Below are 27,363 nucleotides of genomic sequence, written 5' to 3' on the forward strand. Positions count from 1 at the left end.
GTTGCGACATTGTAACACAGTTTTGCAAAATGTTACCACTGGGGGAACCGGGGGCTGCTTGAATGCCAGAATCTGCAATTGTCTCCGGAAGACCCTGAAGACCCCGTGTTTGGAGCCCCTGAGGTTTTGTGCCCAGGAGAGGCTCTCGCTCACCTGTCCTTGGTCCTGGCTCCTACTTGCAGGGTCGAGTCACCGAGCTGATGACCTTGGGTGAGGAGCGACCAGGGCTTAGACCCACAAGCTTCGGCGGCCCTGGCACCTTCAGGTGCCGCCAGGAACGTGCTGATAGAACACTGACAGAGCCGCGCTCCGCCTGTGTGTCTGTGACTCTGTTCTGGGGACTTGCCAGCCTCAGGCCAGGTGCTCTCCCCGAGGGCCTCAGGCTCGAGCGTCCTGACCCCCGAGCCAAGGCTGCGGCGCTGGGCAAGAACCCCGTCCTCCCCCACCCTTGTTGGTGTCCCCGCCTCCTGCTGCTTCACAGGGGGTCGCAAAAGGGAAACGGAGTCGGGGGGGAGCTGGAGCCATTACCGTCACGTTCCATTTGGGGAAAGTGAGTCCTCATGGGGGAAATGATGGACGTGACAGAAACCCTACAGCATCTTCCCGAGGTTGCCATAAACCCCGAGCCCCGCGTGGGGAGGAGTGAAAGGCCCGGGTGACCGAGGGCATGTGTGCAGGCAGCCGCATGCTGGAAACGGTCAAGGCCGATGGCCCACCTCGCGGGGTGTCCCAGGCCCTGGGAACGCAGTGCCCCGCCCCCCTCACGCTGGCTTACCCCATCCAGGCAGCTTCTTCCTCACGTCTGACTCGATTCCATAATGTTCTCTTCTGGCCTTGCCCAACAGCAGGACCGGCGAGCTGGGGGTGGGGAGGGGTAGGGTGGGGGCACATGGAGGGCTCGGCATGGGCACTGGTGACAACGACAGGGACAAAACCTGCAGGAGTCCCCAGCTCTGAGGGAGGTGCCTGTGTGCCCCCCACCTTGGGGTGCTAAATTACTCCCCGATGTAACCCACCCTACACAGACTTGCTCTGCTCGTCTTTTTAACTTAAATTGAGGTGAAGTTTCTGGAACAAATCGGTGCTGTGTAGTACAGTCACCGTGTTGTGCACCCACCACCGCTGCCTAATTCCAGAAAGTTCCATTGCCCCCAAAGGAAACACTGTCCCCATCAGCAGTCACCCTCTCTCCGTCCCCAGCCCCGGCCCCCACGAGCCCCCTTCCTGTCCGTGGATGAGCCTGTTCTGGACGTTTCACACACGTGGACTCACACACCACGTGGCCTTTTACGCCTGGCTTTTTTTTTTTTTTAAGGTTTTATGTATTTATTTTGAGAGAAAGAGAGAATGAGCAGGGGAGGGGCAGAGAGAGCACGCGAATCCTAAGCAGGCTCTGAGCTGTCAGCGCAGAGCCCGACGCGGGATTTGAACCCCAAACCGGGAGATCATCACCTGAGCCGAGGTCAGACGCTTAACCACCTGAGCCTCCCAGGCGCCCACTACTTTTCTTTTTTTTTAAGTAAAACTTATTTTTTAAAAAAGCTTTAGCTTTACAGAAAAACTGTGAAGATGAGGGTCTCCATGCGCCCGCCCAGCCCCCGTTGCGCGCACGTAGCTCCAACGCGAGCCACCGTCTTGTGCAGCGCAGAGACCCTGGTCACAGACGTCACCTCCCTGGCGCCTCGGACGTGGCTGGCACCTCCTCTTTCTCAGGTGGAGGCGGGTGGGGCGCCGCAGTCATCAGCATGGGAAAGGCTCCTGGGTCCTCCAGCTTCAGGATTTTCCTGCCACTCCATGAGCGAGAGACGGAGAGAGAGACGTGGAAGGGGCGGGATCAGCCGGGAAGAAAACACAACTCAACTGGTAGAACAGGCTGTACCTATGCCGGCCCGTCAGGGAGGGGGCAGGAGGGGGCAGGAGGGGGCAGGGAGGGGACAGGGAGAGGGCATCAGTCCGCAGGGCTCCTACCCACCCACATGTCAGGCTGGGCCAGAGCTGGGGAAGGGGCCCAGAGGCACCGAGAGAGGGACTTGGTGGGGGGTGGCCTTGGAGGGTGCTGGTGGCGGTCCAGTCCTGGGCAGGGCAGCCATGGGGTCTCGGGGGAGGGCTAGGAGGGAGCTGAACAGAAGCAGGGGTGGGGCCAGGCTCAGGGATGCCAGGTGGGGGAGGCTGTGTTTTTGAGCCCCGGGTCCGGGCGGGAGGGGTGACCCACAGCCTCTGCTGGCCCAGGCGATCCTAGCGCCTGCCCCCTGGCTGGATCCTGGACACAGGACGCTCATGGAGGGAAGCAGACACAGGAGCTCCAGGAACTGAGCCTGGCACACTCGAGGACCGGCCCCCCGCCCCACAGGGCCCAGGTCACCTGCAGCTGCCCCGGGTGGCTCATGCGCCCTGCTATCTCATCACCTTGCCTGGCTTCTCAGATGAGCCGGAGCACGCGGCAGCCCAGGCTGACGCCCCCTAACCGCCGACTTCACCGCCCCTCCCCCCCCCCCCACTGTCTCCTGCCTCCAGGAAGCCCTCCCTGGTCCACTGCCTCCCTGCCGGGATCTGGTCAGCCCCGGCTATCCAGCACAAAAGCCTGCTTGCAGCAAGAATTTAATGATGGCCAAGGGCCAGCCACACGGGACAGGCTGGAATTACCGGGTTTCATCGGGCTGCATCGGGGCCAAAGATAGCAGCCCCACCACCCCAAGCTGCTCGCCTCTGCGCACCCTCGGCTCCGGGACAGCAGAGGGCCCGGCCTTGGATGCGGGGACGTGATGGCGTCCAAGAGCAGGCCAGCCTGGCCGCTCCCGCTTCGGTCCCCGGCAACTCTGGCTGTCCGCTCAGTCTGGCACAGCCACCCACACGTCGGGAGGAAGCCGGGCCCGCAGCCGCCACGGACAGACGAGGGCCCGGGCCCCCGAGCATCAGGCCAACCCCCTCGGCGCCCGTCCAAACCCTGGACTCCAACGGCATCGGCGAGACCGACGATCGACAAATGGTTTGGGGCTGCTCGTCACACAACAGAAAACCAGGACGAGGGCCCCCAAGTTTTTATGACTTTTATTAAATCCTTACAAAACAATACAAAAGTCCGGCATTGACGTTGGTGTAAGGAAGATGAGCTGTATCGGTTCACCTGGTGCAGTACAGTTAAAGTGCTTGATGTTTTCCCCCCCACTTCTAAAAAACTTGAGGTTCTTTTTTTTTTTTTGTCTTTTTTATACATCTGAACATTGAAACGTTGCCGTTCCCCTCCCCCAGGGCCAGGGGCCGGGCGCCCATTCACAGTAGCGGTTCTGACAGTCCTCTGGGCCACACTGTCCGTGTGACGGGGAGGAAGTGGCTGCCCCACCTTTGGGGAAAAAAAAAAAAAAAAGCTCCTCACAGCTCAGCTTTCCAGAGTTAAAACGGCCACGGCACCCGCGGCAGGCGGGGGGTGCGTTTCTTTTTTACAAAAAGGCAGAATCCCCAGTTGCAAAACGTAGAAATCACTGATGGGCGAGAAGCAGGGGGCGGGGCGGCCTTCTCCCCCCCACCCCCCCGGGGTCTTTGGAAAGGCCAGTCCACAGATCCAGGCGGGCGGGGGACGGGAGGGGCAGTCAGTCCCCACCGGCCACCAGAGACTGCCACAGAAGCGGCATGTGAGCTCCCCCAACCCACAAGGCCCCCCAACATTCAAGTATTCAAGAACAGGGAAGGGAAGTCAACCGATGTCTTTAAAAAACGAACAAAACGGGACGAACAACTAGAAGCCGGGGAGGGGGGGGGGGGGGCGATCCAGGCCCGGCCTGCCGCGGAGTCTCGCCCAGACCCCGGGGCCAGGCTGCCCTGGTGGGGGGGCTGCAGAGACCCCCCTCCCCACCGGCAGAAGCACACGAACATGGAGAAGAGGGAAGCCTGTATTGCATAGTGTTTCCCACCCGAGGGAAGAGGGGGGTCAGTCGCCCCGAGCCCGGCGGTCACTCAACATCTGACCCCGGCGCCAAGGTGGGTGGAGGTGGGCACGGAGGTTCCTGGGTGCCCGGGAGGAGGCCGTGGCAGCTGTAGCCGTGTTCCTGAAGGTGGGCACGCAGAAACGCTGCCCTTGGGGGCGGGGGGGGCTTTAGCAGGACCCCTGGCTGGGCCCTGGCTCTGAGGAGGAGTAAGGGGGGGGGTGGTGACAGAGCTTCCTCACCAGACCCAGGGGTGGCGGTGAGGGGCAGGACGTGGCCATGGTCAGACTGAGCCCTGAGAAAGGGCACTCCGGTGCCCAGGGTGGGGGTCTGAGGGACCCCCACGTTGGCTGACGGGCGCCTGTCCAACCCCTCCCACTTCCTCTGGCACTGCCCTCCTGGGTGGGCAGGGTCCCCCTTGGAGAGGGCAGGGGAGGGGGCGGCGAGAGCTTAAGGTCAAGGTTCGAGGGAGCCCCGATTGTCAGTCAGAGGCGGGGCCCGGCAGGCAGCCGTGATTGCCACCTGCCCGCACCCAAGCCCCCTCCAGCCACAAGGGAGACCTGAGAAGCCCCCACCCCGCCAAGCGACCAGGGTGCTTCAGGGTGAGGGATTAAAGAGGTGCTGTGTCACCCCGGGGAGACGTGGGGGTGGCCCGTCCCTGCAAATACTGTGAGGGCTGGGGAAGGGGTGCGCTTCTGTGCCCCCAGCTCTGGAAGGCGACAAGTGCCCTCCTCTCCTGAGTCACATCTGGGCAGGGCGGGCGTGGGGCGTGGGGACCCTTCACAGTAGAGGTGAGTATCTGGGGCTGGGACGGGACAAGCCCGGCGACACACCCTCCAATCTCCTCCCCAGGTGCCTGCTTTGCTTTTAACACCTTTAAAAGGAAAAAAAATGGGGGTGAGACAGAAAAAAGAAAAAAAGCCAACAGCAAAAACCTCATATAAAAAGAGCCCCCCCAACTGAGCTTAGCGCCTCGAAGTCCAGCCAGGGGAGGGCAGCCTGCTGGTCACCGGCTGGCAATAGCTTAAAAAACTTTTTAGATTTGATGGGGGGGTAGGGGAGGGAGTGACCTATGTACAGAGGGAGGGAGGGGTCACGCGTGGTCTCCCACCAGGACCACGGGGGCCGCGGACAGGCTGGCTCGCTGTCGCCTCTGGGCCAGCCTGCTCTGGGAGGGCGGCGACAGCCGCAGACAGCGCGCAGCTCGGACGACCACGGGCTGGCCCTGCTCCGCCTCCTCGGCCGCGTCCTCCTCCCGCTGGGCCAGCTGCCGGTTCATGGCGATGGCCTCAGCCGCAAATGACGTGAGCTCTTTGGCACAGCTGTTCCTGGGGACGGGGCGGTCACCAAGAAGGTGAAAGGTAGCTTCGGGGCCCGATCCCCTTGGGACCCCTAGAGTCTGTGCAGTACCTCGGGGGGAGGGGCTGCAGGCCCCAGGCATCATGCCCAGCCTCCCTGGGGGACCAGGGCCCCCGCCAGGGGCCCAATCCATCACCATCACTGGTACGAGGACACCCAAGCGCTTAGATGGCTTTCCCAGCCCCCCGACTTAAAGACGGCTTGTCATTTTAATCATCTTAACATTAACCACCCCCGACTTGGGGTCCCCCCCGCTCTCGGGCCCGAGACCCTCCCCCGTGGGTCTCACCTCTGCAGGACCATGGGTGTGGGCAGGGTGTTCTCCGGAGCGTACTGGAAGGACAGGGGAGAGGCGGAGCTGAAAGCAGAGCCCAGCTGCCTTCCCGGGGCCCCGCTGGCAGCGACGGAGGTGAGGGGGGGTGTATCTGCCGGAGCCCAGCCAGGCCAGGGGGAGGGCGTAGCAGAAGCCCAGAGCGGTTCTCTGGACCCGCACCCTGCCCCCTCCCCCGCCCCACAGGTCTCCCGGTGCCCCAGAAGGGGCTGGGAGCCCCTCCACCGGCTGGCCTTGACACCAGGGCCCCAGCCTTTGCTTCTTGTGCGCTCCCGGTGCCAACGTCTGGTTAAGACTCCTGCCCGTGGGCCCTCCCTGCTCTGGGCAGGCAGCCTGGCTCGGGGCACTGCTGGCCAGAGAAACGCCAGGCTCTTCCCGGCTTGGGGGTGGGGGGACAGGGAGCAGGACTGGGGTTGGCGGGCCCTGCCCGAGGTTTGCCACCTGCCTAACACCTGCACGACCTCAGCCTGCTCCCTGTGCCAGGCGGGAAGAGGCCCCGATGCCTCCAGGGCACAAGCTCAAGCAGTTTCTGCAGTCCTGGCGCCCGGCTGGAAGCAGGTGGTGGGTCTGACTGCTGCGCCTGGGGCCCCTGCAGACCCCAAGGCTGGGCCTCAGACCCACGTTGCATCTGGGGGTGTCGATGCTGGCCTCCCCGGGGATGCTCATACCCCTGCTCCAAGTCCCTCCCTTGCCCATCGGAGGCGGGCCAGAGGCAGGAGGTCCCCAGCAGGGCTCACTCACCCCCTGCACCCAGGGGTGCTGCAGGACTTGGGCGGCGCTCAGCCTCTGCTTGGCGTCGCGGACGAGGAGCTTTGAGATGAGGTCTTTGGCAGCAAAGGAGATGTGGGCCCAATCCTTCTCGGGAAACTCATACTTGCCCTCCTGGATGCTCTCAAACAGCATATTCTGTGGGGGAGGGGCAAGGGGGTGAAATCAGCTGCAGCCAACTTACCCCAACATCCACACCGGCCTGGACGCAACGGGGTACACCATGACGCTGCTCGGTAACAAGCTGCCGTAGGCCCCAGACCCAGCCATGCAGCCTAACCCGTGACCTGAACAGCTGGCCCCCAGACAGCAAGGGGGGGTGGGCAGGGGCTGCAGTGGGGGCCCTGAGGTCAGCTGCCGGGACCGGGGGCTCTGGGGGGCCAAATGCCTGAGAGGAAAGCAGGCTGGACTAGAGACCTGGCCTCAGGAGAGTGCTCAGTGAACTCTGCCCAAGAGAAGCCAAGCAGCAGAAAGGCAACTCTTGGCAGCCGGGCTCATGGGAGCAGAAGGCCACAAGGCTGAAACGTGATCATCCCAAACCCTAAATCTTAGTCTTGCCGGACGGCAGATTCCTGACCTCCAAATGCTTCCTCTCCTAGACCATAAAACCAAGGAGTCTGTGTAACCCCAGGAGCACCAGGCCAGCACTGCCCGGTGGATGGATCAGGCATCACAGGCCAGGATCTCGGCAGCAAGCAGGCCCTGGGGGAGGGCACAGAGGGGTGCTGGGGGTGGGGGACGCACATGCTCAGAGACTGGCACAAGGGGGGAAGGGGCGCACGCGCGCACAGACCAGGCCTGCGATGCACCGGGCGCACAGGGGACGGGGCGCACGCTCGCACCTGGCAGGCCGGGCAGGCCTCGCCGCGGTCCCAGCCGCAGTCGCTGCCGCAGTGGCCCACGAAAGGCGGGTAGCCGCTGAGCAGGATGTAGAGGATGACACCCAGGCTCCAGAGGTCGCAGCGTTTGTCGTAGATGCTGGCCTCCTCGCTGAAGGCCTCCACCACCTCGGGGGCCATGTACTCCGCTGAGCCGCACTGCGGGCGGGACGAGGCGTCAGGGCCCGTGGAGGGGAGGAGGGGACTGCAGCAGGCCGGGACTTCCCGGCATCACGTGAAGGCCCCAACACTGGGTCACCTGAGCCTGCGGTGCCCGATGCCCAGCCTGGCCAATCAGAGACGGGCTGGGGGCAGGCCCCGCCCCCCACACCCGCCCAATCAACAGGTGGCAGGTGCCCACCCGCCCAGCCACCCAATCAGCGGCAGGTGCTGGGAGCCCGCCCCTCCCCTCCCGCCCGTGGCCCCGCCCGCCACTTTCCGCGGGCCAATCAGTGGCTGTTGCTAAGCAAAAGCCCCAGTTCCACGGGCTAGGCAGCAGAGCAGCCAGCACCTCGAGGTTACGCAACGGCAGGGGCAGCGGGCCGCAGGGGCAGCGGGCCGCAGGGGCAGCGGGCCGCAGGGGCAGCGGGCCGCGCAGCCCCAGAGCAGAACGGAGCGGGTCGCTGCGTGCCTGCTGCCTGGGCGCCTCACCGGGGTGAGCAGCTCCGGAGTGGAGATCGGGGAACAGTCCCCGTTGAGTTTGATGCCGCTGCCCAGATCGAAGTCGCAGATCTTCACAGGGGACACCTAGGAAGGGTGGGAAAAGGCGGTAAGGGAGGGGGGGGCGTTGGTCCAGGCCAACCCAGCCCGGGCCCTGGCGCAGGGAAGGTGGTTCCCCGGCGCCCCTCACCTGGTTGGGATGCTCACAGAGGATGTTTTCTGGCTTTAGGTCCCTGTGTGCGATGCCTGCGGTGAGAACCGGGACTCAGTGGAGGGAGAGGAGGCATTTTCTAGGAGTCTCAGGCAGCTGGACAGGGAGCGAGGCTGGACATCCCAGGGAACAAGGGAGCCCCACCACCCACCTTTGTTGTGCAGGAAGTCCAGGGCACTGGCCACGTCCTGCACGACCACGCTGGCCTCCAGTTCGTTAAAGTGCCGCCGCTTGTGAATGTGGCTCAGGATGGAGCCTGGGGCCAGGCCGTGGTGGAGGAAAAACACATACGCGTCACTTCCGTGTCTCCAGGCCACCGCCCGCTTCCACCCGACAGGGAAGTGCCCGCTCTGGCCTCCCTGGGTTCAGAGCCTTCAACCCTGAGCTGCCATGTGGACAGGAAGCTCGGACCCCACAAGCCCCCTCTGATGTGCAGGAGGAGCACATCTGAAAAGTCCTCCCTGGTGGCCGAGCCCACAGCCCATTAGGACACAGCTGCAAACGTCCCCCAGGCCCCACATACCGCCCCGCATCTTCTCAAACACCAGGTAGAAGCGATCCTCCTCCTCAAAGAACTCTATCAGCTCTAGAACATTCCTGAGGTGTGGGGGGTTGGAGAGGCAGGAGAGGAGGGAGGCTTCCTAAGGCCCCTGTGCACCCACAGCCCAGCCCAGGAGGGGCCCACCCTTTCCACCCCCACCTGTGCACAGGAAGGCTGGGACTGGGGCCACGGGCCTGCTTCCACCTTGCCCACTCTGGGTTGCCTGCCTAACGCTGGGTCTTCCCCAGTGCACCCTGCACAGCCTCTGCTACACACTGGATGCTCCCCAAATGCTTGCTGGGGGTGAGGAGGCATTCAGGCCCATTCACACACGGAAAGATGGCTAAGGGCCCGGTTCTGTGGCAAGGTGGGTCACATTACCTGTGTCCCTGGCACTGATACAGCATCTCCACCTCCCGGAAAACCCTGCTCCGAATGTGGCCAGGCTGCTTCTCGATGATCTAAGGCCGGGGGGGGGGGGTGGGGGGGTGGGGGGGGGGAGTGGGGGGGGAGGGGCGGGCAGGAGACAGAGCAGTGGGTCAGCCAGAGCCCCTCCCAAAGCCCAAGGGGCTCCCACCAGAGACCTGCCCTGCGCCACAGCTGAGACCCCATTCGAGCTTAGACCTTAAGTTCTAAGCAGAGCTCTCCTCTTGCGGCCCAGAATTTGCCAGAAGTCAGAACTATGGCGTCAGCACAGGCTGGGGGGAGGGGGGTGGGGGTGGGGGTTGCAACATGTTTCCCAAGTGGTATCAGGGGAGAGACAAGCTGGACAAGAATGGCAGAAAGAGGCGGGCCTGTTCCGCTCCTGACCCCACAGGCCTCGGGGGCATGTTTGGGGCCTGAGACGCCTGCAAAATGTCCCTTCAGGGTGTCAGCATCCCCTCCCTGCCTGGAAGACTGGTGGCCACTGTGCGGACTCCCACACCACACAGGGGACTAGAGTGGCCTTGGGGTGCCTGGCTGCCAGCCAAGCCGTCCCTGCCCACTTTGGTGCCAAGTCCCACCTCCCCTGTTCTGTGACAGTCTGGGCAGCTGCCACGGGCCCCTCAGCCCAGGCCTGTTTCATGCCAGCCCAGATTGGCCCTCCCGTCAACCAACAGGGACAGTCTCCCCGTGACTCCAGAGCCTCCGGAAGCCAGCTTCTGCCCCCGATCCCGCCGGCACCTGGCAGCTCTGGGCCCACCTGCCTCCCGGATTCTCCCCGAGACACCTTCGCCCACAGAAGTGGGGGCAGAAGGTGCCAGCTGGCTCTCTCCGGGCCACCTTGGCCCCCGGGCACCCACTGGGAACGTCTTCCCAGGTTGGATGTTAGGCCCCTCTCACTGGGCAGGCGGGGCAGGCCCGGGGTTCCCTGCCGGCCTGGAGAAGGGGAACACGGTGTGCCACCAGCTCGCCCCTGCAACAGGCAGGCATGGTGTCCGCGTGCTGCCAGGGCCCAGCCTACGTGCTGTCCCACCTGTCTGGTGACAAACGCACCCGTGCCTCGGAGAGGCAGACCAACCAGATGTCGGGGCCTCGTGACACAATGCCAGCATCCATGCCCTCCTGAAGAACCTCATCCTACCCCTTGGGAATCTGGCTAGGACCCCACCTCATGGAGGAAACTGCAGTCCCTCGGGGGAGAGGGATGACCTTACAGGAGGCCAAACAAGGTCTGACTCAGGCTGTCTAACCCCTCAGAGCCTCGTTCCGAACTGTCGAAGGGGCACAGGAGGCCAGGCTGCCCGACGGTCCTTAAGAGGAAAACACTCAGTGCGTTGCCTGTTTGTTTTACAGAAAGCGCTCAAAGCTAAGCATCCGGTTCTCTGGCACCATCATGCCGCCCGACCTGGAACTCACGGGGCAGGGACGATGGCCACTTTTACCATCAGACTTCTACCAAAGCGCTGGGCTCTGGCCAGCCTCGCTCACCGGGGAGCACCGGTCCTCATGCCTGGTCTGCCAGCCTCCTGTGACCCCACCCCACCCGGATGCAGGGTCACCAGGGAAGACCGGACGGTTTCTCCGAGCACAGGGCCGTACTGCCCGGCCAAGAGACACAGGTTTCGAGGCCACACCCTGGTCTCCCCAGATGCCAAGCCTCCCTGGGCCCCAAGTAAAGCATTGCCTTTTAACCCTTGTAACCAACACGGAGAACGCTGGTCGCTGAGGAGTGGCCTGGGGTGACCCAGCAGGCAAGAGCCAACTCTGACCGAAGCCCCCAGCTCTCAGGCGCCCTGGCACCAGGTCCTCAGCCACCTGTGTAGGGAGCGGCTCCTTACGGTCACTTCCTGCCCAGACCCAGGGGCTCAGAGCAGGCTGACCTAGATTCCCAGGGGTGGCCTGAGTCACTGGCCCTGGGGCCATTTTTAGACACTAGTTTTGCCCCCAGCTGCTGGTCCGGGAGCTCGAAGGCCAGCTCCCTCCTCCCGCCACCCGCGGCCAGGGCCAGAGCCCAGGCGCTGCAGGGAGAGGTGCGGGGAGCCGGCCGGGCGCTGGTGCTCACCTTGACGGCGTATTCCTGGTTAGTGATGAGGTTGACGCAGGTCTGCACTCGGGCGTGGGCACCCTCCCCGAGCACGTCTTCTTGCAGCTGGTAGACATCTGGGGAGCAGGGGTGCGGTGAGAGCCGCGCCGGGCTGGCCGCGTCTCCCTACACCCCTACCTGCAGTCCTCACTGACCTTCGAACCGGCCCGAGAAGCTGTCGGTGGCCCGGCACCGCTTTTTCTTCTTGCCCCTCTTCTTGGCGTCTGGGATGTCGATGGGCTGGCTGGCGGGCATATCTGCACTGGGAGACCCGGAGGTGAGGCCCGCCCTGCTCAGCAGGCAGCCCCTGCTGCCCTCCCGCACCGGCCCTCCCGCACCGCCACCTTCCTCTCCGGCCCTCACCAGGGCGGGCGGGATGCTCCAGGCTGAAGTCGGTCTCCCCGAGGTGGGTCTGGTCTAGGGAGAAGGCCAGCTCGAAAGGGTTCTGCCCCTGCAGGGGACGGGACAGGAGGGCTCTCAGGACCTGCCCAGAGAGTGACCCAGCCTCCGCGTCTGCATCCACAAGTCCAGGGGGACAAAAGCCTGGCTTTGCCTGACTGTAAGGAAATGGTCCTTCTTCCCCCGAACCCCAGGGCCCTCGGGGTGTCCAGGAAAGGGATGCGCTGTGGGGAGGGGCCCCGAGCAGGCAAGAGGGCCTGGCGTGAGTCACTATGGTGCCCAGGCCAGGCCTCGCGGCTCACCCGGGACAACCTCTGCAGCCCAACTGGCCCCCTGGGCTGCAGAGGATCAAAGACAGCAAGGCGGTCAGTGGGAGGGGGTGAGTCACCGGCTTCTGGCTTCTAGGCGGGGTTCCCAGCAGGGGTGACCCTGCCTGCTTTCCCACAGCCTCCAGCACGAGGCCCTGAATTTCTGGCCTCAGTCTTCCCTCTGTGAAACAGGGAGCCACTGCCCTCCTGGTCATGCGCTGCTCCCTCTGAGGTCCCACTGTCGCCCGACCGTGGCTCATAGGACGGGCCTCCAAGGCCTCCGGCTGCAACAGTGTAGACACCGGACCGCCCTCTGCCCAGCCCTGCCCGGGCCACAGCCAGCACTGTCCCGTTTTGCCACCAGGACAGAGCTCCTCACAGGCCCCCATGCCCAGCTAAGAAACCAGCCCTGCAGGGAAAGGCCCACTGGAGGTCACCCGCTAGTCCCCAGGACCGGGGGAAGGGTGCTAGACCCTGAGCAGGGAAGGAAGGCAGCTGGGGCTTGGAGAAACCTTGTATTACCCGCCCCAGAGAGCTGCTGGAATAATCTTCTGCAGAGCAGATGGGCCACAGTGAGGACGGATGGCCCCTGGCTTGAGATGTGAGGCCTTTGAGGCCAGGACACTGAGGCCCAGCAGAGGCCTTCAGGAGATAGCTCTAATTTAGCTCCCTGCACCCTGGCCGACTAGGTGGCCGGGGCCTCAGGTGGGTGAGGGGGCCTCTGTGCACGGTGGTGCTGCTGACGCTGGGTGACCCGAGCCAGGTCACTGCCCCTCCCTGGGGCCTCAGGACAACTGGGGACGGGGCTCCAGCAGGAGGATCATCCAGAGAAGGAACTCCAGGAAAGCCCCAGAGAAACACCGAGGGGCCCAGGGCAGAAGGAGCTGGGCCAGATTCCTACAAACGGGAGGCCCGGAAGCCAGGCCGGCAGCAGAGGGGGCAGGCGGAGGTCAGAGGGAGCGGCTGAAAACACAGGCGCAGGCCTCTCAGCCTCCCCACCCCCCTGTGCAGGGCTGCGAGGAGGCCTGGGCTGGGCCAGGCCAGGCAGACGGGAGAAGGGAGTGCTCCGGCCCTTGGCCCTGCCCGGTGGGGGTCTGGCCTCCGTGGGGAGGCAGGCACACAGTCACCAACGCCAGAAACCGGCACCCTGCCTTGGGCTCCTCCAGAGGTCTCGAGAGGGGCCAGGTCACTACTTCTACCTGGGAGGAGGGGCCCCAGGGTAACCACACAGGGGTGGACAGCGGCGGGGGGCGGGGGGGGGGGGGCGCTCAGGGCCAGCAGCCAGCAGCCGCTCACCTCCGTCTAGTGACCTCGGCCCCGGGCCTGACCCGCGTCTGTGGCTGGGTGATGGAAGGAAGCTGCCTGTAGCTCCTCGGACCGAGGAACAGTGCGAGGACCCTCAAAGGGGCCTACGGGTCCCCTCGCCACCCCCACCAGCCTGTCCCAGCCTCCACCTTGGTGGCTTGGCCACCCCTGATGAAAGCAGCTCCTGTGTCCTTGTCTCCACCTGCAGGGAGACTCGGGGCAAACATCTCTTTCCAAGGCTCCGATTTCCCAACTGAAAATGGGGAAAGTGTGTTGGGAGACGCCCAGCAGCAGAAAGGGTCCCGGCAGTGCTGCTGCTGGACTGGGGCGCGAGGGCAAGGCCCAGCCCAAGAAGCAAGCTCAGCATGGCGGGAGGGGAGTCCCAGAGTGGCTGAGAGGACCTTCTCATAGCTGAGGCTCCCTGGCCAGTGTCCTTCCCACTCCTCAGGACTCCCATGGTCCCACCTGGGAGCAGCCTCCAGTCCCAAGCAATGTGGGCGGGCTGGGCCTGGGGCTGGCCTCAGGCCTCCAGTCAGCAGGCCTTGGCAGGAGGCAGCTGGAATCATCCAGAAAGTTCGAGTTTGCTTTGGCTGCCGTGCTGGCCCCTCACATTGACCCTGTCCTAGCTCATGCCTAGCCCCAGGAGGGAATAGACCACTGCCGGTGACGTCTCGGGTCCACCCCCCGCTTCAGCCCGGCCCCGGACACTTGGACTTGCCAAGGCTGTTGCTCCCCTGGCAGGGGGTAAAGCGAGGATGACAGGCGTGTGGGCAGGGGTGGGGCACGCTGGCCCGAGATGTGGCTGGACAGGCCTGGGAATTCTAACCCAAACAGTCTCAGCTCGCTCCTCCCACCCCGGTTCTGGGAGTGCCTGTGTACACACACACACACACACACACACATGAAAGTGCGCCGCACGCACACACACACACGCGCGTGCGCGTGCCCACACACACCCAGGTCCTGCCTTCTTTACAGGGCAACAGGTCCCTGCCCAAGAAGGCCCAGGGAAGCCATTACATAACGCGGCTGGTGGGGTGGGGAGGCCGTTGACATCACTGCGTCCCCTGAGCCAGCCCCGTGGGGCCCCTCCCCAGCACCTGCCCGCCCCCCCCAGACTCGCTCATCTGAGACCAAGACTGCAGCCGTGGGGCCACCGCAGAAACTTCCTGCTCCCACAGGAAATAGCACTTGGGCCCGACTGTCTGGGAGGCGCAGGGCTGAGGGGCATCCAATTCACTCCCTTATTCCAAGGACCACCTAGGAGGGCTTTCTGGGACCTGCAGTCCTACCTCGGATTCCTGGAGGAAAGACCCCACAGACCCACAGGTCCAAGGCGCTGAGGACTGGACTGTGGCCTGAGCTCCCTAGCAGTGCACCGGGGTTTGCAGGGGACACACAACCAGGTGCTCCCAAGGGCCTGGGGGCCCTGACCGCGCTTGGGGTTCCTAGAGGAAAGACCTCACAGTCCCCAGGGCGCTGGGGACTGGACTGTGGCCCGTTGACCACCCCCACGAGCGCACTCCCGGCTGGGGCAGCCCCAGACACACGGCGGGGTGGGGGGGAGGGGCGGGGAGGGCGGGCAGCAGCCACGGGTGGATCCCGGGGGTGGGGGCTACGCGCCCCCCACCGGCCACTCGAGTGGTCCAGCCCCAGGCGACCCCAAACCCACCCGGCCCTCACCTTGAACGAACGGTGGAAGCCCTGAAGTTCGGCTGTTTTCTTCTGCACCATCTTCTGTCCGGGCCCCGCCAGCGGGGGAGGGGACGGCGGGCCCGGGAGAGCGGCCCGTGGGCGGGGGGCGGCCGGGTAGGGGACCCTGCAGGCGGGAGCAGACAAAGGAGAACGTGAGTGGCTGCGGCCAGCGCGCCGTGAGCCCCGGACGCCGAGGCTCCGCGGGGCCCGATCCCCGAGACCGGGTCGGGGCCAGGCCAGCGTCGCCGGGCCGCACTCACCGGGGTCGGACTCGGGCCGGGGCCGCAGTGCCACCGCCGCCGCCGCCCGAGACACGCAGCCCGGACCCCACTGCGCGGACCGCGCGGGGAACAGCGCCGCCGCTGCCGCCGCCACCACCACCGCGGACTCCTCTGCCTGGGCCGCCGCCGCCGCCGAGAGGAGCCGGGCGCACCGCCCCGCCGCCGCCTTTATAGGCCAGGCTTCGCCCCGCCCAATACGCATGCCCCGCCTCCGCCAATCCCGCCCACAAGCGCACAACGGGGGCGGGGCTGGAGAGCTCTCCGGGCCGCGTGCGGCTGCGCACTCGGGCCTGGAGGGGTTTCCGCGCTCCTGCGCAGTGAGGTGCGCGGGGCTACAGGGGAAGGACCGGGGAGGGATGCTGGCGGTTGTGGGCAGGGGTGTGGGTGCTGGACTGGCCGCCTGAGGCCCTGGGAGGCCCGCGGATCCCCGGCACCGAGCTGAAGCCGGGCCCTACGCTCTGGCAACTCCCCCGGGATGCCGGCCAGGGCCTGGGACACACCGACTCCTTTGGGCGACTTCCCTGCCCTAGAATACACCATGGCTCCCTCTTGCAGCTCCCCAATCCCGGAAGAGCAAGAGCGTGCTGTGGCTCTCTCTTGATTAATGCCACAACCTGGGACCCTGGACCAAGAAAGAGCCCCGGGGGTGGGGGGCAGCCAGGACAGGAGATAAAATGCCATCCCATTTGGGCCGGCGCCCCCGCCACCCAGGCTTGGTAGAATCGGCCCTTCCGGAGCTGGGCCAGCTCCCTGTCCCTGAAGCACTGTGGTGCAAAGTCCTCAGACTCCAAAGCCTGGGCGCATGGAAGCGCAAGCCTGTGGGGTGAACCCACCTCCGTCTCCTCCAGACCTCAGCTCGCCCTGCCACCACCCAAACCCAACTGTCCCCCAACCGGGCCCCGCTGACCGGAAACTGAATTGTCCCCTTCCAGGGGGCTGCCTCTGTGTGCCGCCTGCCAAGGCCACAGCTCAGGCCACACCTGACTTCAGTCAGCCCCAAGTCCTCTGTCCCCTGCGTGTGTGTGCGTGTGTGTGTTTGTGTAGACACGCACTTTGGCTTCAAGTGCCTGGGGTGGGGCTGTTAGACCTGCCTGCCCCGGAGAGGCCACCTCGAAGCTGCCTCCTCCTCCTCCCTCCCTCCTTTCTTGGCTGTCCCCTCCCACCTCTGCCTCTACAGGAGCCCTCTCTGTGTGTACATGGTTACCTGCAGGTTTTCACGCGCTTCGGGTGGCTCAGGGGGGTACAGATGGGTCACTGCCCCTCCTCAGGTCAGCTGCATAAGAGCACAGCCCTGTCCACTGCCCGTCCAGAGCCCAGCACACGGGGCCTGGCGCAGGGAGTGCTCACTGAGTATTGCTGGAAGGAATAGGTGTGTCTGAGCGTCTGTGTGTGCATGGTTGTGTGTTTGTGCCTACGGGGCTCGTGTAAGTGTGTTAGCCTCTGTGGCTTCTGTAACACGGCGTCGCACACTGGGGAGGCCTGAAACAGAAATGCATGCTCTCCCATTCCGGAGACCAGGAGTCTGAAATCAAGGTCTCCGCGGGGCCACACCTTCTCGGAAGGCTCCAGGGGAGGATGCTTCCTGCTTCTCCCAGCTTCCGGGGTTGGAGTCCCTCAGGCTTATAGACGCCTCCCCCTGCTCCCCGCCTCCACCTTCAGGTGGCCGTCTCCTCTGCGTCTGCTCTTTGCTTCGTGGCACCAGGCCCACCCTACTCCAGCACCCCTCATCTTGTCCAGTTATACCTGCCAAGACCCTGTCGCCAGATGTTACATTCACGGGCTCCAGGGGTTGAGTCGTGGACGTATCTTTCTGGGGAACGTGGTTCAGCCCAGGACAGGAAGGTCGGTCTATACCCCAGTGTGGGTGTTTAGCTGCGTCCGCACTCACGTGTGCACCTGTGTGGGGTTGCCGTTCACACTGACCTCAGGGAACGGAAACGAACGAGGGCCTCGCCCCAGGGCCATCTTCCCAGGTGCAGCCACGCTCAGGGCCTGGTGGCCGATCCTGGAGCCTGGCCAGTGGGGACAGACTTGTTCCCAAAGCCAGAAGCCGGGCCCAGCACTGGGCACCGTTCAGACAAGCTGCCTCAGCGTCACACAGCCCAGACAGGTGGTCCCTTTGTGGGCCCCAGGCTGTAGGTGGGCAGACAGGACGATGGCCCTGCCTCTGGGGCCTTTCCAGCAGGTCTCCCCAGTAGTAGTGACGTAGTGGCAGGTCATTCTTCGTGGGGGCCGTCCTAGGCACTGCGGGGTGTTGAGCAGTGTCCGTGCCCTCCCACCTGATGTAGAGCACGCCCTGAGTTATGACAGCCACAAATGTCCCCAGACATCACCAGTGTCCCCTGCTGAGTCCTGCAGTCCCTTGCCCCGTGTGTGAGAAGGTGGGGACCGCGAGGGGAGCACACACTTGTATGAGCGCTGGGAGGGGCCGCGATGCACATGGTGGGCCCCCTAAGTGGGTGGGGCCCGTGCGTGACGCGCACACACGTACAGGCTTCTGTGCGCACCCCGGGCTGCATAGGGGTATGTTCAATCAGTTCGCCCACATACCCTGAGCAGGTCAGGTCAGAGACGCCCCCCCTCCCCCCGCAGAGATGCCGGAGCCCCTGGGTCTGAGAGCCGGGCCTAACCTCGTCGCTACAGGTGCCTGTGGGTGCCTGTGCTATGCAGGCCCTAGCCTGGCCTGCGCTGGTGGCCACAGGGACGGGCAGGGGGAATGTAGGAAGGGGAGGGGCGCCTGTGCCCAGCCTGCAGGCTCTCGGGCCTAGGCCCTGTCCTGCCGTGGGCCAGCCCCACAGATCCCCACAGCCAAAGCCTACCATCTTCCTGGAGGAGGCCCTGTTTATGGGCTGAGGTCCCAGAGGTGCCGGGTGCCCAGGGGCCAGGGAGCGAGGGAGAGAGAGGGCTGGGAGGTACCTGCCAGCCACCCTGCCTCCCTCCTCTTGGACCCCCAGGGGTCTCGGTCCCCGCCTCTGACCTCCTCTGGGGGTGGAAGGAATCTGCCAGGCAGGTGAGGGCAGGAAGACGATGTCCTGGCCCCTGCTCCTCACACCTCCCCAGCTCCTGGTGACTGTCACTGGGGCGCGGGGGAGGGTGCAGTCCAGCCGAGGCGAGGCAAGGGACAGACACAGCTGGTGGGCAGGACAGGGAGGGCCCAGGGCAACACCGCTTCCCACCCCTCCGATGCCAGATGCCGAGGGGGTTGCCAGAGCCTGGGAGGGGGGCTCAGGACAGCCCTGGGGGCCCAGGGGCTACTTTGAGGCTCCCAGAGCCGCAGGTACTGGCCTGAAAAAGGAGGACAAGCGGGAAATGATTCCCTGGCTCCTGGGCCTCACCCTCCCCTCCCCCCCCACTTCCCCATGCAGTTTTTTTTTTTTTTATTCCAGCCGCCCCTGTGGCTCCCTAGGGGCTCAGGGAGGGGGGTGGTGACCCCCTTTCCCGCCGCAGTCATGAAGCCAGCTTGGCAAAGCTTAGACCAAACGTGCAGGGACTCTGCTCTTTCCAAGAGTCTACACCCAGCCAGGCCCCTGAGAAGCCCCTCGCTTCTGCGGGGTGACTCTCAGCCTATGCCGTATGTGCGCTCTCCCCCACACCCCAGAGGAGACAGCAGGCAAGTCCTGACTTCCATCCTGGGGTCTCTGCTTCTGCCAGCCTCCTCTGAGCCAGGAGGCAAGCTTCTGTGGTCAGTGGTCTCCCCTCTGACCATCCCCTCCTTGGCCTGAGCCCTGGGCCCCTGCGGGGGCTTGGGTGCTCACCTCCTGGGCAGTGCCTGGGGGAGCCCCGGGAACTCAGGGCCTCCACATCCCAGCAGGCAGGGCTCCCAGATTTAGCCAATAAATTACAGAACACCCAGTTAAATGTGAATTTCGGAGAGACAATGAATACTTTTCAGAGAGAGTCCCGCGCATACAAATATCCCAAACCTTATTCATCACTTCTCTGAAATTCAAATTTAACTTGGTAACGGTGGGGCCCTGTAGCTTACCTGACAACACTACCAGGGGGCAAGGGCAAAGACCTTTCTCCCCCGGCATTACAAACAAGGCGCCGGTCTGGTGTGAGCATGTGTGAGTGTGACCAGATTGGGGTGTGTAGGTCTGTCTGTGCACGTTTAGAGAAGCAATGAGCCTGGGTCTGTGTGGGGCGTGGGAGCCGGGTGGAGGTGCGTGGCCCATGCACCTGCTGGTGTGCACACGCCGGAGAGAGGACGGGGCCTGTGTCCGGGGCTGGGTGCCGTGGGGCATGTCTGGGATGGCTTCAGTGTGCTCACAAGCAGTGCCTTTGGGGGACGGCCCCGGCCTCTCCGTCTCCTGCTCAGAGCTGGGCACCCTGAGACTCAGAGGGGGCACAGGGCTGCCTTAAAGCCCTGAGCTGGTGTGGGACACCTGGGTCCCAGCGCAGCCTCAAAGGAGGACCAGGGTGCTGGGATCAGGATTGAGAGTTGGGGTGAGCATGGCAGTGGGGGTAGGGGACTCGTGGAATTAGAGTCCCAAGCTGGTGCCCAGCCTAGCCTGTACCCTCTCCACCCATTCCCATCTGTCTGGTCCCCCATGGACAGGAACCCCAAGCCCGAGGAGATCCCCAGAAAAGCGAGGGTCACGAGCTGGGGCTTCTAGAAGGTTGTGGGACCACGCGGCAGGAACATCTGATGCAAGTGGCTGTAAGTGTCCCTTCCTGCTGACTGACTCACAGCCCGCTCCATTCCGGTGGCTCAGCAGTCCTGGGGACGGAGCCAGGGCCGCCGGCCTCGGTGAGGGTGGGGGAAGGGCGGGGAGAAGGGAAAGCAGGGGTGGGCGTGGCCAGGAGTTCTGGGCTGCGCTGCCTGCCTGGCTGTGGGTGTCTCTGGCTGTGGGCGTCTTTCCGGGAGCCACGGGCGGCGCGTGTGGTTTCTTGGGGGGTCAGTCATTGAAAGTCCCCAAGGTGGGGGCAGGGGTGGGGCTGGGGGCTGGCAGGGCAGGCCCAGCAGATGGCCAAAGGCCACCACTCTGCCCTAGTGACCCACGATGGGGCCCTTGGCTTGTCATCTTGTTTCCTCTCTGCCCCTTCCTCCAAGGCACTGGAGGTGGCTCTTGGGGAATCCGGGGCCCCCACTCCCAGCTGACCTCTCCCACAATAACCTGGGGCATCATGTACAAGAGCCCCCGGTTTTGAGGAGGGTGGGGAGCTTTCGGGTGTGCGTGCAGGTCCTGGGAGGCCAGGCCACGGGAGCACAAAAAAAGTGGTAGGTTAGGGAGGGCGAGGGCAGCAGATGCAGGGGGACATCGAATGCCCGGCCAGGCCACACCACTCAGGTCACCTGCCCCAAACCCTCTTGCAGCCCAGGGCCTCTCCCTGCCGGTTGACCCCAGACACCATCTGGAGGCTGCTTCCTTGGGGCTGCTCCTGGCCAGTCTGGGTCCCAGGCCTGGGGGGGGAGGGGCACTGAGTTCTGCATGTCCTAGTGACACACAGGTTCCCCTCTTCCTAGGGCCAGGCAGAAGGCAGAGGTGGCTCCATGCCTCAGAAAGCTCAGTCACGCCCTGGGGTCAGCGGAGTGACAGCACAAACACGTCCTGCCCTACTGCCAGCAACCTGTCTGTGGCCGTGAACCCTAGCGGCAGAAGGCACTTTGCGAATGAGATTAAGGCCCTGAGGTGGGGGTGACCCTGGGTTCCCAGGAGGCCCAGAGTCCTCACGAGGTCCTCAAGAGAGGGAGGCAGAGGGTCAGAGGCAGAGGTGGGCAGACCCCACGCTGCTGCTGGCCGTGATGGAGGGAGAAGCTGCGGGGGGGGGGGGGGGGGGGGGGTTGAGACGTGTCTTCCTGGGCCTTCGGGAGGAAACAGCCCTCACCTGGCTTTTAGCCCGAGTCCTGTGTGGGATTCCCGATCTCCACAAGTGTCACAGAATAGATTTCTGCCATTTTAAGCCCCCGAATCTGGTAATTCTTACAGTAGTCCTGGGAGGCTCACACAGGCATTGACGCCTGGCGTTGCCATTTTGCAGATGAGCACAGTGAGGCCGGTCCAGCCAGGCCCACAGGAGGCAAACCTGGCCGAGAGGGCGGAGGACAGTGGCGATGTGTCCAGGAGGCAGGAGGGGCCTGGAAGTCTGGACTCCGGGCCAGTGCCTGTGGCCGAAAGCGGCTGGTGCAGGGACCCGGCTCCAGCCTCCGGGAATGCCCTCCCCCAGGGATGGATTTGCTAATGCTGCTAAAAGCTCCAGCGGGTGACCCGGCGCCTCTGGACCCTCCTCGCCCTCTGCAGCCGGACGCCCGCGGCGCCCAGCCCGTTCCCACGCCGTGACCCCCGCCGGGCTTGCCGCCCCCAGGGTCCCTCCTCCTGCTCATCCGCACGTCGGGACCCCGGGGTGGCGGGGGGGAGGGGGGCGAGGGCGCCGACAGGGGCGGGCGGGGTGGACTCCGGAGTCCAGGCCGCTCGCCCAGGGGAACTCGCTGCGGCCGCGCCTGCGCCCTGGCTCGGGCGCTGGGCCCCTCTGCCCCGAGGCGGGAGCGGTTGCCGGGCAACGCGTTTGCGTCACCGAGCCTGGCGTGGTGCCCAGGCTCCCTGGGTGTGGAAGATGGGCCCTGGAGCTGGGCCAATAGGATTCCAAGGACTGAGCGCGGGGGGCGTGGCTGAGCCCCACAATTCAGCCAATGGGATTGTTCTCCTCAGGGTCGCGCAAGAAGGGCCGCGCTCCTTTTAAAGGGACCGCGCACATCTCTCCTGCTTTGCTTGCCCCGAGGGCGCGACCCCAAGGTGAGGGTCGGAGGGCCGGCCCCGGGGTGGGGGTGGGGGGGTGTGTGTCTCCTTGTGCCTCAGTTTCCTCAGGTGCGCATATCAGAGGCACGTGAATGGAGCATCCAGAGTCCGCTGCTCCCTGGAAGGGAACCCCCGCATTTATGCGGCGCCACGGTGTGCACCTAGACCTCAGGCACCTCCAGCATGAGGATCACCCAAGCTCCTCGGCTTTAGGGCAAGCACGCCCTCAGAAAGCCACACCGCAGTTGGGAACCTTATTTGTCCCCAGGCTTGGGCCCCTGCGCCCACCCTTCTAATCCTGGGGCCAGGAAACTGCCTTTACAAGGACCCCTTCCTGACCTGCAGGGTTCGGGAGGTTGGTTCCCCTGGGCTTTAGGTCTCAGGCAGTATCCCCTCCAGCCCTGTATCCGACAGCGGAAAACAAAGGGGTGGTGATGAACATCTGGTCCCCAAGGGCTCTGAGGGTCGGTGTCCATGGCCACAGTGTCCCTCCACCCTGGACCGGCCCTCCTTTCTCTCAACTGGTCCAGGTCAATGAAAATACAAATCAGGGGTAAGCAGTGACATTGGCTGATCCTGGGTGCAGACAGCCGCTGAAGTGTTACCCCAAACCACTCACCAGGCTCTGTGTCCCCAGCTTGGAGCGTCCCCCGAGGTGGCCTTCAGAGATTGGAGATGTCTGCGGCCAGGGCCCCTGCCGAGGCTGCTCTCAAAGACTGGGACTGGCATCTGGAGAGGTGGCAGGACCCACAGATTTGGGGAGAAGGACAGCAGGGCAGAGCCCTGGTCCACGTCAGGCTTTGGGGGGTGGACCCAGTCCCCCTCTGGTGGCCTTCCTTCCTGTCCCTGCATCACCCTCACCTCAGCCCCCTTGGACACCACTACCTGGGACGACCTGCTTTGAGCCTGGTTCCCTGGCCATGTAAGATGTCAGCTTTAGGAGAAACTGGGTGGGGGTACCTGGAAACCCTCAGTTTTGCAAATTTTGTTTAGTCTAGAACTAGTTCAAAATGAAGTAAAATTAAAAAAAGAAAGCACACCACTATTATTAAGTAATTTCTTTTTTTTTCTAAGTTTATTTATTTTTGAGACAGAGCGTGAGCTGGGGAGGGGCAGAGAGAGAGGCAGACACAGAATCCCAAGCAGGCTCCAGGCTCTGAGCCATCAGCACAGAGCCCAACGCGGGGCTCGAACTCACAGATCGTGAGATCATGACCTGAGCCGAAGTCGGACACTCAACCGACTGAGCCACCCAGGCGCCCCAGAATGTGTGTGGTTTTAAGGCACCAAGTTTTGGTGGTATGTTACAGGGGCCCAGGACACCGTGCCCTCCCCCCAGGCTGATCCTTAGGGATGAGCCTGCACCAGCCTCCCCTTGCTGCTGTGACAGAGCAGCACATCTTCCCTGGAAGCTTCTGGAGACTGGACTGACAGAGTACGTTCATTCGACAGAGGGTGCGGTGGGGTCCCCCTGCTCTGGGCTTCTCCTCCAGGACTCCCACCAAAATGCCTGTTCTGGCCTTGGCCTGGCCGGGTGGCTGGAACTCACGGCTGTTCCCAGAGCCGAGCAGAGAACAGTCAGGAAGATCTGTTCACACAAAGAGAGGAAATGGGCTGGACGGCGGAGAAAGGGCCGCGGGGCGAGCAGATGCAGGGTGTCTGCCGGGACCCCGGGCTCGTGGCCACCTCCTGTGTCGTGACGGACCAGGGACCTTGCTGTGGGGTCCCAGCCGGCCCCGTACCCATCCCCCACTGAGGTCAGGATTGGGGATCCGGTGCCCGGTGAGAGGGAAAATCAGCAAGCTGGTAAGTCCCGGGTGGAGGTCCCGGGGTGGGGGACACAGGGTGGCCACCTGACTATATCGCCACTTTCCAGCAAAGTGCTGGAGGGTGCCAAGTGTCACCAGTGTGAAATCCAGGTCAACCCGGCATCTGACGGAAGCTCAGACAGGCCTGGGGCTGGGCAGCAAGGTGGTGGGGACCAGCCCCCCCCCCCGCCCCCCCCCCGCCCCCGGGACAGACAGAGCTGTCTCCAGGCTGTCGTCCCTGGTGGCCTTCCTGCGGACGGCATCCCCATCTAGGGACGGGAGGCCCACAGCAGGGAGGGGCAGAGCCGAGCAGCTGGTTTTGTTTTTCATCCACTGTCTTTGGAAAGAAGGGCAGATGGCTCCAGAAATATCTAGGAACGCACCCCCCTCCCTGGGTGGTGACCGGCAGTGCCATCGGAAGGTCAGCAGAGTGTAATGTAAACAGTGGCTTCAAAACAGCAGACCTGCACAAAACTCTGCTGTGGCTGGGGACAGCAAAGGTGACAACAGCCCCAAAGTCTGACAATTGCACGTGACGTGTCCACCGTGCACGCGCACGCCCCTCAGGTGCCTCCACCGCGCACGCGCACGTCCCTCGGCCGCGAGCAGGCGCGAGAATCGCCCACCTCCGCCGCCCCGAGGACAGACCCCGGACCCAAGACGCTCAGGGAGGGAACCACACACGAGAGGCCACACGGGGTGTGAGTCCACGTGTGTGAAACGTGCAGAACAGGCTCATCCAGGGACAGGGAGGGGGCTCGTGGGGGCCCGGGGCCGGGGGAGGGGGTGCCGGCGGGTGGCGATGAGGTTTCTGTTAGGTGAGAATGTTCGGGAACTAGATAGAGGTGATGATTGCACAACTTTGCAAATGTGCCAAATGCCACCGAACTGTTGACCTCGACTGGGTGACTTGTATGGCATGTCAGTGACACCTCAGTAGAGATGTTTGACCACGGCAGAAGCCAGCGCGGCGGTGGTTTGTGATGGCGCGTGGTGACCGGGGACGAGGGGTTGACAGCACTGGGCGGGCGCGAAGGGCCGCCTGCTGCCCTGCTAACCCGGATGGGACGCACAGCAGATGACCGCAAGTGCCGGCCAGCGCCTGGCACGTTTCCTGGCCGCGGCGGGTCACCGCAGGCAAGGATCTGCGTGAACGCGGAAGAGGCCAGCGGGCGCGTGAGAGGCTGCCACGTTGCAGATCGAGAGCTGAGCTTCTGAACACGATTGGCAACAGGAGACCAGGCATTCGAGAAAACGCCTCGCTCACAAGAAACGTCGGATCGTGTGCGCACAGACATGGCTGGGAGGGTGTCAAGTCGTCTGCGGTCTCCGCGCTCCCCAGCGACGCGGCGGGCACCGGCACCCTGGGTCAGGAACGTCCCCTACAGCCTTTGTATCTGGCGGTGGTTCTGCCCCAGGGGACCTTGTCCAGGCAGGGGCCACGTCTGCACATCTGTGGTCATCGCACTGGGGGCTCCTGGCATCGAGGGGGTGGGGCCAGAAGTGCTGCTTGACCCCACACTGCCCAGGACGCCCTCCAGAGAACGATCCGGCCCTGACCGTCGTTGGGGGTGGGGGTGCGGGTGGGGGAGGGGAAGGCAGACCCCTGTCTGGAGAGACTCTCCCCAGGTGGGTGCAGCAGGAAACATCTAGAATGTTCCAGCAGTACTGTCTCTTGGGATGAACGGCTGCAACTACCTCGTCTGGCCCAGTCTCTCTCTTGCTGGCTCTGACGAAGCATGAGGCCGTGTTGAAGTGGCCCATGTGGCAGGGAGCCGAGGGTGGCCTCTGACCGACAGCCAGCAAGAGACTGCAGCCCTCAGTCCTGTAACTGCCGGGAGCCGAATTCTGCCGACAACCACGGGACCTCAAGCAGGTGCCTCCCCAGGTGAGCCTCCGGGTGAAAACACTCAAAAGTAACTTTATTTAAAACAAAAAAATTTTGGGGTGCCTGGGTGGCGCAGTCGGTTAAGCGTCCGACTTCAGCCAGGTCACGATCTCGCGGTCCGTGAGTTCGAGCCCCGCGTCAGGCTCTGGGCTGATGGCTCGGAGCCTGGAGCCTGTTTCCGATTCTGTGTCTCCCTCTCTCTCTGCCCCTCCCCCGTTCATGCTCTGTCTCTCTCTGTCTCAAAAATAAATTAAAAAAAAAATGTTGAAAAAAAAAATTAAAAAAAAAAATAAATAAAACAAAAAAATTTTTAATGTTTACTTATTTTTGAGAGAGAGAGAGAGAGAGACAGAGCATGAACGGGGGAGGGGCAGAGAGAGAGGGAGACACAGAATCCGAAGCAGGCTCCAGGCCCCGAGCTGTCAGCCCAGAGCCCGACGCGGGGCTCGAACCCATGAACCGCGAGATCATGACCTGAGCCGAAGTCGGAGGCTCAACCAACCGGGCCACGCAGGCGCCCCGAGATTCTCCCGTTTCAAGTGTGCAGCTCGGGGCTGTCGGACACTCAGAGTTGTGCCCCCCTCATCACTGTGTGTCCATTTGGAAAGAACAAAGTGTGAAGATGTTGGTTTGCGTCTTACGTGAGGTTCTTCGGTGTTCGCGGGAGAATCAGTCTGTGTCTCTTGTGGCGTCGGGCGATGGCAAACTTCCGTAAGAGCCGGTAGTGGCTGTTTTCAGCTCTGTGGGGCTAGGGGTCCCTGTATAGCCGCTTGGCTTTGCCACCGTAGCGCAGGGGCCCCCTGGGTCATAGGCAAATGAATGAGCGGAGCCGTGTGCCGATAAAACTTTATCTACCAAAACGGACAGCGGGCTCCATGCAGCCAATCCTGATGGGTGACTGATGTGTTCAATTTTGTTGTGAGCTGGTCTTGGGCGCTTGCTTTAAAGTGTTCATCCTTGCTGTTTTCCGAATTTTCGTTCTTTTGTAGATGATGTTTATCCTGTCTTTGTCTCTCTAGTTAATCTGAAGGGATATATATTAGTTTTCATTTTATTAGTGGCTAACTATCTGCGTGTACATATACAAACGTATGTGTGTACGTATAAGCATACTGAACTTAATTTTGCCAATATCATCATCTGTGAAATAGTATCTACGGATTCTGGCCTTAAAAACATGAATATATTCAGGGACACCGGGCTGGCTCATTCGGTGGGGCATGTGACTTGATCTTGGGGCTATGAGTTTGAGCCCCATGTCGGGTGTAGAGATTACTTAAAAATAAAGTCTTTAAGGGGCGCCTGGGTGGCTCAGTCGGTTAAGCGGCCGACTTCACCTCAGGTCACGATCTCGCGGTCCGTGAGTTCGAGCCCCGTGTTGGGCTCTGGGCTGATGGCTCAGAGCCTGGAGCCTGCTTCCGATTCTGTGTCTCCCTCTCTCTCTGCCCCTCCCCTGTTCATGCTGTGTCTCTCTCTGTCTCAAAAATAAATAAAACGTTAAAAAAAAAATTAAAAAAAAAGAAAAAAGATAAAGTCTTAAAAAAAAAGAAAGAATAGATCCAATTAACATCGTCTGCAAATGTGAATCTCTGTCTAGAAATTGCAGGAGAATCAACTTAAAATTTAAGAAGCCAGTTACTGAATCAGTTCCAAAAGCAAGAGGCTTCCTATATATGTCAGACATAATCATTTAGAAAGTACAATGGGAAAAAGGACGTCATGGAAAAACATTCATAGTAACAACCAAAAATAACTGGGAATTAACTTT

At 63.0% G+C, this 27,363-nt stretch overlaps 1 protein-coding gene across 2 annotated transcripts; it reads right to left on the minus strand.

Moving 5' to 3' along the window:
- Positions 1–3,032: 3,032 nt before the first annotated feature.
- MKNK2 (MAPK interacting serine/threonine kinase 2) lies at positions 3,033–15,281 on the minus strand. 2 transcript variants are annotated; one of them, XM_042927849.1, is made up of 14 exons: positions 15,142–15,281; positions 14,870–15,005; positions 11,538–11,625; positions 11,330–11,431; positions 11,154–11,251; positions 9,050–9,129; positions 8,651–8,724; positions 8,279–8,383; positions 8,107–8,162; positions 7,908–8,003; positions 7,221–7,415; positions 6,352–6,516; positions 5,569–5,612; positions 3,033–5,248 (listed from the first exon to the last, which is right to left on the minus strand). In XM_042927849.1, exons 2-14 carry the CDS (start codon positions 14,918–14,920, stop codon positions 5,014–5,016), a joined length of 1,389 nt encoding a protein of 462 aa, XP_042783783.1. In that variant the 5' UTR covers positions 14,921–15,005; positions 15,142–15,281; the 3' UTR covers positions 3,033–5,013. The 2 variants fall into 2 exon arrangements, with proteins under 2 accessions (XP_042783783.1, XP_042783782.1); XM_042927848.1 differs by having other exon boundaries at positions 11,330–11,436; positions 11,519–11,625.
- Positions 15,282–27,363: the final 12,082 nt, after the last annotated feature.

Source organism: Panthera leo, chromosome A2, assembly GCF_018350215.1.
Source record: "Panthera leo isolate Ple1 chromosome A2, P.leo_Ple1_pat1.1, whole genome shotgun sequence".
Taxonomy (NCBI): domain Eukaryota; kingdom Metazoa; phylum Chordata; class Mammalia; order Carnivora; family Felidae; genus Panthera; species Panthera leo.